The 9,240-nt window shown below is 47.6% G+C and overlaps 1 protein-coding gene across 1 annotated transcript; it reads right to left on the minus strand.

The window, feature by feature from the left end:
- Window positions 1-989: 989 nt before the first annotated feature.
- Window positions 990-4,517, minus strand: LOC147667166 (cerberus-like). The gene is made up of 2 exons (XM_086948878.1): window positions 3,993-4,517; window positions 990-1,369 (listed from the first exon to the last, which is right to left on the minus strand). Exons 1-2 carry the CDS (start codon window positions 4,515-4,517, stop codon window positions 1,091-1,093), a joined length of 804 nt encoding a protein of 267 aa, XP_086805004.1. The 3' UTR covers window positions 990-1,090.
- Window positions 4,518-9,240: the final 4,723 nt, after the last annotated feature.

Below are 9,240 nucleotides of genomic sequence, written 5' to 3' on the forward strand. Positions count from 1 at the left end.
CAGTCCCTGGCCAAATTTCCAGCGATTGACAGTTGGGGAAAAAACACAGCCTAACCCAGGTTCTCCTTCCGCACTTGGGAGTTCCACCTCCCCGGCCAGGAAGAGAATTGTCGGAATTCTTGAGGACTTGAATCAAGGCCCTGTGTCGATAAAATATGTACAAGTGTACCTAAAGCAACCTTGTGTGCTCGTCGTCAATATGTGCTAAGGATCAGTTCCTCATAGTACGCCTTCCACCAGTGTTCCGAAAAAACACTTAGAGAAGAGACTTGTAGAGAAAAAAGCTTTGGAAGGCAACCCCCTCCCAAGAACCGATCCTCAAAAAGAACTACAGACTCGGCTACGCTGGGAGACATGTATGAAACCGGGAAAATACATCAGCAGCAGAACTAACCACATCAAAAGTCTTTGATCCCACAATTAAAAAACGTTTTAAAATATTTGATATTCAGCTTTGCTGGCAGTTGACTGAATGTCTGTAGGCGAAAACGGAAAGTTAGTATGGTCAAATTTCCTAATAATTAAAAGTGTGAAAAAATCGTGTAATTTTTACATATTTGATGTTTCCAGCTAACCAGAAAAGTAAGCAGACATGTTTGAACATTAACACTCGGCATTTCTCAACAATGAATAATTGTGACAAGTCAAGCTTCTGATTTTGACTTGGGAATTGTTTCCTGAAGCTGCAAACGGACGTTCCACTTAAGTGGTAAAGTGCATTGACGCGTAATGTGGTTTTTTTTAACGTTTGCCACAAAAATTGTTGGAAAAGCGAACATTCTGCATTTATCGGTCAGGTCTGAAGAATAACTAAATAACCTTTTTTTGGAAAGAATGAGCTGGTCGCTGCGGGGACGCACACTGGAGAGCAATGTCAGTGGGACAAACATAACTTAAAACATATTACAAAACGGCGGGTATTCAGAGGGTTTCAGAGGAAGAGACAGTAAATACTAAAATGTCACAAAGGGTTAAAAGGTGTCAAACGCGTCTTTGGGAGCATAGTTCCAACTTCCGACGCCCCGGTGGTTGCTGGGTCACCCAGCCCAGGCGCAGCAGACGTTACGTGGCGACATCACAGCCCCGACCCTCAGCTCTGGAGGCTCAGGGCGCTCAGGTGGCGCAGGGCATCCGTCTCTCCCTGGGCCTCGCACTGGCACTCTTCAACCAGTGGCACCACCTCCTCCCGCACCAGCACCTCATTCTCGCAATGCAGGGGGACGGTGATTCTGCGGATGCGGCTGGGGGCGCAGCCGGAGCACGGCCGAGATGCGCCCGTCAGAGTGCCCGGGACGTAGAAGGAGCTGCACTGGCCGAAGCAGAATCTGTTCTGGATCTTGGCGGGGGCACAGCTCTCTCTGGAGATTGTCTGTTTAGGGAAAAAAGATACCGACATGAAGTGTGCATGTGGAGACACATAGAAGCTCTAACTATATGGCGAAGAGAGCCAGGGTGATAACGTTTCAACCTTCTAAGCATTCATATCCAAAGTTCTTTACATTATACTTTTAGATCTAGATATTATAGGACAATCACACTCGCAAACAAGCATCGACACTCACATCTGTGACCCCCAAGATCTGATCAGAAAGTAGCGCTGTCGCTCTACCCAACTGGCATACACAGAGCTAGAAAGATACCCCGGGCACCCCACTAATTGTGCTTTGGCCGTGCGCGGTGAAACATCCAGGCACCTAAGTCCCCCACCCCCACCAATGCCAGGCACGTGCTGGTGAACCAGCTCTGTCTGTTTCTTTACATTCTGGTTCTTGTTCGCTTTCACAAGTTGAAGGCTGCACGTATCAAAAAACAAGACTAGATGCGCACCTGGCACCTGACATGGATCACTGGGGTGAGCCACCCACACCTGTCAAGGCAGGGCTTCAAATGTTTGTCAGGGTGAGCATCTCGCACCCACGTGGGACAGCTTAAGATCGGCTGGGGTCTGAGAAATAATCACACCTGACACATCGAGTTCCGTGGATAAGATCTTCACACCTGACGAGCGACGGTGTGAGATATGTGTACTGCGAGAGCCACTCACACTTACTTGACATGAATCGGACTGCACTATCTAGGAACGGTGAACTGCTCGACCCTGACAGAGTACAGCCTGGCATCCCTGGATGGGATCAGCTACTCACACCCGGCACCGCCTGACATGCCTGGATGGGATCAGCTACTCACACCCGGCACCGCCTGACATGCCTGGATGGGACCGGCGGCCATACACACTGACACAGAAAAGCTTAAGAAATGTGAACTGAGTGAACTATTTACACACTGGTGTGAGATAGATTGGCGTCTCCGGAGTGACTCAGTTTCAAAAACCCATCACGGGGCAGCTTGAGATCCACAAACTGTTTGCGCTACCCTCATCCCACAGGGGACAGCATTATCTGTGGACAGGGTAAATTACTCCCACCTGGTACATTGTGTTTCTGCTCTGATCTCTTGACAGATTGAATTACTCACACCTAGAGCTTCAGATCTCTAATCAAAGAGAAACATACTTGTCACTGTCAAAGGATGCAGTGAGAGCGCTCAGGTACCGCGCGCAGCCCTGGCTGCCCCACTTGCGTGTCCGAGCGCCAGTCCATGGTTCGGACTCCTTCAGGCAGGGGTGTTAGCAGGCTTGTGCAGTCCTGAGAACGCGACCGGCCTGCGTGCTCGGATTCATGAGCGCATAGGTGCTCAGGCTCAGCCCTGCTCTGCAGCTGCGCTTGTTACTCCGCCGCTGGTACCCTCAAACACCATACCCTGTTCAGGTCAATCCTGTCCTGCAACACTATTTGCTGTTCGCGTGTATGCCACGAACGCAGCTCATTCTGCACGTGCACCTGAAACATAACTCCTGCCCCCTCCCCCTCCCCCCTGCTATTCTGCGCTGCCTACGCGCACCGTGAATTCTGCCAGTGCACCTCTATCCCGACGACATCTGCTCTTTTAGTGCTGGGCCTGTATGGCCAGCACGGGCGTATTACGTGGCTGTGTCAAGGATGGGAGTGCTCATCCATTACGTTGCCCCCTGCAGCGCCTCTCTCAGTGTATAATTAGTCAATGAAGCATCTCAGAGGGAGCTCTGAGATGGAAGCGTTATCGGGGAACAGCCGGTCATTCCGTTTTCTAAAATGTTTAAATATTGAAGGGGGCAGTACGACAAACCTCTGTTACTCTCGGTTACTGCTCTTCCAACCCAAACCTAACACTGGCAGGCACCAGAAGTGTTATGGGAACCACAAGTCAATAACAACTTTCATACAAAGAAAAGCATATGAGTGACGAACGAAAGCCTAACCAAAGAAGGTCCTGAAGGAGACTGGGGGAGGCAGAGAAGAGAGCAGGAGCCCGCAGACACACATTCATTTATTTCACTTTTTAGACAGTCCGGCTTTAAACCCGTTCCAGTCATTCCAGGAACTACCAGGACAGAGTTACTGATGGCTGAGTTGAAATATGTTAGAAAAAAGAAAAAAACACTATAGCTTTGAGATGATACGTGTAATCAGACGGCAACAGAAAAGCGTGGTAGGGAGTAGTAGGAGCAAAGAACTAGGGTACATAATACAAATTGAGGCTTGTGTGGAAAGTTGGGTCTGCTTCAAAAGGCTCCATGCATTGCACGATATGACAGGACAGTGAGAATTTAAAGGCAACATTTGAAGAGTATGACAAAAGAAAACCATAGACCAGGGTTTTAATTTAACAAGGGAGTTCAACCTAGAAGTAAATCATAATTGGATGAAATGAGCAGGAGAAAAAAGATGAGAAAGTGAAGGTAGGTCAAATAATGGGAGACCTGCTTGAAACAACTTTAATATGACCGGGTTTGACTAGATAGGGAGATTTCAGAGGGCTGAGGTCACAAGGACCAAAAACAACAAAACAAAGAGTGGGGAAATCAGAGGACTGGTAAAAAAAAGAATAAGCAGTGACGATGATACCTCGTTTAAGAGCCCAACTACCACTGGGCCGGTGCTTTCCTCACTCACCTGTGTGAAGGGTATGGCCTTGCAGGAGGATTTGGAGATGTCGCTTTGGGTAAGAGGCAGCACTGTCTGTGCGCGGTTGCCTTTTTGGATGACCCTCCGCCACAGGTCCGGGGCATTCTTCTGCTCCCTTTGCAGCTCTTCTACCCTCGCAGGAGAATGGAGTCTACCGATCGCCCCCAGGGCGTGGCCCGGTGCAGCCGCCCTGCTCGGGATAATGAACGGTGACCGGAAGGCTGTACCCTGAGCCGCTCGATGCAGGACAGAAGGGAGCCCCAGCGATGGTGAGGGGAGGTCGGCCCTGGCCCTTCTGAAGAGCAGGGACTCTGCAAAGGCCCCAGGCAGCACCCGCACCACGCGCACATTCCCCCGCACTGGCTCCACGTTCTCCGCTTCTGCTTCGATGTCCACCCCCAAGGTAGACGTGGACGCTTCCTCTTCTTCGTACTCAGTCAGGGGGATCCCAGGGAACCCCAAAACCGTGAGGTATGAGAACGCCAGCAGAACCGCAGCCCGAAACATCAGCATCTCTATCGAAAGCGCCAAATTAGCCTGCGTCGAGGTTTCAGCTTAATTTTATCGAAAATATATTATAGTCCAAGGTTATGACCTGATAACCCTGCAGTCAGCTGTGCTTTGAGTGCGTGAAGCTACCTATATATATACTACTGCGCTTCCATGGCTAATATTGATGGGAGGGGGCTACCCAAGGTATTAGCACATCTTTAGCGACTGCCCGGCTTCTGAAAGAGGGGTGTGAAAGACCCTAATTAAATCTACATTCCAAAGGCCAAAGGACAACAGCTGAAGAGGATGCTAATGATGTCTGGAGGCTGGCAGGCTAGACTGGGATGTGTATTGGACCTGGCTGGGAAGAAAGGGCCCATTTTACGGGGCCCGAGTCAATGACTTGTTTACAAATCCCATGTTTGAAGTGTTGTCTGAGCGGCCGCGCATCTTTGGCACTAAAGGAGCAGCGACTTTACAATGCAGGACATCTGTAGTCAGCAGCAAACTCTACTGATAGTGCTGTAACCCACACAAGGCCCTGTCTGCGCTTTGGAATCGACCCCTGTCCTGCTGAACCCAGTATTAACCCAGTACTGTTAACCATACACAGCTCTATCAAAGCACTTACATTCTTTCTAAGGAATTTCAGTAGCAGGACCAACCAGTGTCGTCTTAAGAATCTTTGGGGCCCAGGGCCAGACAGTTCTTGAGGGACCTGTTCAGAACAACTATATGTGTGTGTGTGTGCGTTAATGTATATGTATATATATATATATATATTTTTTTCCAATGAAAAAAAACAAATGTTAAAGCTCAGTTATAATAAAACCTTTTTTCCCCCTATATAAACCAAACTCCAAAAATTCTAAAGTAATAGCTATAGCTTTCATTTGCAACTTATCCAGCACCTTCAAATTAATATAAGTAGAGCACCTCATGACAAGAACTGTTCAACTCGCAGAAATACAACAGTAACTCGCAATAGATATCAATAAGTTTAAATGACTTATAACTCAAATAAATACTTACCCTACTTAACTGCAATACCCAAAAAGGATCATCTGCACTCCATAATGTATAATCCTATCAAATTTCAAGGAAATTCATTCAGCCGTTTTTGTGCTACATCAAATACATCAGTCTATCGAAAATGCATTGATGGAAAACACGTTTTGGGACCCCCTTTTATCTTTATACCCCTTTAACGACTCACCACGAAAATACACATAATCACAAAACGAACGTAGAAAATGCTACAGGTCTGAAAAGGTGTGTAGTAATTCGTGAAACTGGTGGAAATGTATTAGGGAGGAAAAATCCAAGGAATTCCTACTTATGGGAATCATTTCTAAAACTACAGAGGGGCAACCCTACTTAATGGGATTTCTTTCTTTTTATCTATTGTATTTATGTATTTGTTTACTGATTTACATAATCATGCGACCATAAATGTGTCTTTTAGTTGTTCATTTAGTAATTCAGAAACTTTACATATACAGCCTAGTTTTTTTTGGGGCTCCCTACCTACTTTTAATAGGATTGTGCTACATATCAAACCAAAAGTGAATAAAGTTATACAAATCAAGATAATTATTTTTTTCCTAGTGACTAATTATTATATTCTCTATTTAGTAGTTCCTGTAGCTCACCTGTCCATTTTATTGCAAAGGAAAGCATAAGGAAGATTGACTTTGTTTGGCTTGTTGGGCAAAGTTTTATTTTGCAGAGCTGCCAAGTATTCAGAATGCTTATGCATGTCATTTCCATGGTTTCAGTGTACTTATGAGTGACATCCAACGACCACATTTGTGACACTTAGAGTGACACTTTCCAGTGAGTAAAATCAAGCAACAAAGTGCTTGGAAGGTGAGAGGTAGCAGAAATTGCACGCTTTTGAGCAATGCTAAGCTCTATATATATTTTGAAACTGCTGCAAAACACCTGCAATGAAAAGTCACTAACCTACTACCCCTTAACGTCTTGGCTGGAACAAAAATTAGCAAAATCTCCATAAACTGGTGTACCCCCTGCCTGTACATACTTTTACAGTAAATATAAGGAGAGATCTCTTTATAATGTGTTCTGGGGCTGCCTATATGATCATAAACTGATAATTAAAGTAAACAAAGACAGAAAAGCTAGGCTAAAAATGAATTCAGATTGGTATATGTAAAGTTCTATTTAAGGCTCATGTCCACTCCTTTACAGAATCTTGAAACATGAAGAAATCACTAGTATTTTTCCCAGGGAAAGATGTCAGCTTTTTTCTCCGCCACATTTAACTCAGGGTAGGGCCACATTATTGTCTTTATGGGGAAGGGGAGGGGGAATATCCTTAGTACAGATATGGCCTATTTACCCACATGAACAATAAGTACTGTGATTCTGTAATCTGGACAAGGTGCTTCACAATTGTGAAAAGCAGCAACATACTTGGTACAGTTAACAGAAAATCAGAAGCTCTTTCATAAAATGTTGTGGCTGTTATTACAGTCAGCTTTTCCTATAACCCTCACACATGCCCGTCCCGTGGAGACATCTCCCCGCCCTCCCTACCGCCCGTCTGCCCTCCCTCTTGTAAAGATAGCCAACAATGCGTGTCCATGTGGTGTTTGTTGTTGGCCGCAGTTTTATTAAAATATTAAAATTACACATGCTGGTTATGCTTTGGTCATTAGCGAACTGAATAATATTGATCATAAATCATACATGTAATAAAATATAACAGGATGGTGTTAATCATCAGTTCGTAAATGGTACCAACAACCAGCTCCCTTGTTAGTCCTTGGTGGTCCTCTCTTTAGGTTATTTCCGGGATCACCATTCGTTGGTCACCCACGCCTTTTGCGTGTGGTGGAGGGGAGCTTTTCCTTCTGGAGTTAGGTCCCCCAGCTCGCTACCTTTTGCGCCCGGCCGGGTCTGGGCCGCGAGTGCCGTCTCCTCCTGCTACTCCCCTCCTTGGTGCGGCCACCTCACCCTGCCGTGCGGCATCCAAAAGTGAGTGGCCCTCCTCCTACACAGCGCCCTCCGGTGTGTTTCCTTATCCAACCATTGTATCACTTTCCACAATCACCCTGCCACTTGCTCAGCCCTGCGACACTGCTGTTCCTTAGGTGTGGGTGGGTGGGTCTGAAAACTGTCCGTTGGTGCGCCGCTCTCCCTGCTCCCGCCAAAGTTGCTGAGCTGCCCTGGAGAGCGGTGCCTTATATTGCCAATTTTGTCCATGAGGTTGCAGGTGAGCCCCCCTGATTGGGGGGTTCAAAGGTTGCGCCGCGTACCCATTGGCTGCCTATTTGGCGCCACTGGGCACTGTCCACTTCCGGGCGGCTTAGGTGCGAGTTTCTCCTCCCTTTGGCTTCTGGGCGCCTTGAAGCGCCCAGAACCGGTTCTCCACGTAGGGACGGCGTGGGTTATGGCACCGGCCCTTCAGCCCCCCCCCCTTCGGGGGGGGGGGGGTGCGGCGGCCTCTGCAAGAACGAAGACTGGCAGACATTCCCTTAAGTTATTATTCAAAACTAAGGGGTCCATTACGATGTCGGGCGGATTGCCTCCGCCAGGCTGGCGGTGGCCACCGCCGGCCTGGCGGAGGCAATCCGCCCGACATCGCAAGCACAAATGCCCCCGCCATATTAGGATGGCGGGGGGATGGCGGAGGTGAAAAACACCGCCCGCCTGTTTTCCGCCCCGGTCGCCTTGCGACCGCGGCGGAAAGGGAATAATATGGTGGCGGTGTCCAATGGACATCGCCAGCCATATTACGATGCACAGCTATAGGTGCCTTTCCGTGCCACGGAAAGGCAGGCGGTGTTTGCTGCAGGGGCCCCCTGCGGGCCCCCCTTGTGTAGGCAGAGGTGGGGGAGGACAGGGGTTACATATGGTACCCCCCCCCACATTTGCATATGCAAAGCGGCAGGCACCGCGCGGTGCCTGCCGCTTTGCATATGCAAATGTGAAAAAGCACTTTTAGCATTGTGGCGGGCGGTGCAGAGTGCACCGCCCGCCACAATGCTAAAACTACAGGATGTGCCCACCACTGTGGCGGGCACATCCTAATTGCCCCCACTGGACCCCTGCCCTTATGGCGGGCGGTCCCGTTCTCCGATAGGGTGGAGGACGGACAATGTCCGCCCGTCATCCTAATGGGGCCCTTAATGTTTTGTAGGTTTGCAAAGGTGTTTGAATACAACACCCATAAAAAGCTGAAATTATTAAAACTGAATTAATGGAAAACAACAACATGCAATGCCCTGTTCCCGGATCCATGCGAGGGGCCAATCTCTGCCGACAGGTCCGGATTGTTTCTTTTCAGCACTGATAAGAGACCACATGACACTGGCAGATTGTTTCAGCACTGATAGAGACCATGTGGTACGCTCATTTTTGCTGGGCGGGGCAGCTCAACTTCAACTGCCTAGTAAATGGCAGATAATTGGTTTTTCGACCTGCGGCATTGTACGTTGCCTAAATAATACAATCTAGTGAAAATTAATAAATTAAGATTACTGTGTGCTCACTGTTTTAATGCATGCCACAGGGTGGTCTCTGGGGCGCTATAAGTGTGTGACTAATGTATTTTAATGTGGTGATACCCCTAATGTATGGTACTTAGCTGGGCTGACTCTGTCAGCCAGAGAGAATAAAAATAAAACTTAATGTAGAATAAAATGGTTTCTATTTATTATGCATTTGTTTATATGTTTCCATTAGCATGTGATCATAATTGCTCTTTTTGTTGTTCATG

Source organism: Lissotriton vulgaris, unplaced genomic scaffold (genome assembly GCF_964263255.1).
Source record: "Lissotriton vulgaris unplaced genomic scaffold, aLisVul1.2 SCAFFOLD_1440, whole genome shotgun sequence".
In the NCBI taxonomy this organism is placed as follows: domain Eukaryota; kingdom Metazoa; phylum Chordata; class Amphibia; order Caudata; family Salamandridae; genus Lissotriton; species Lissotriton vulgaris.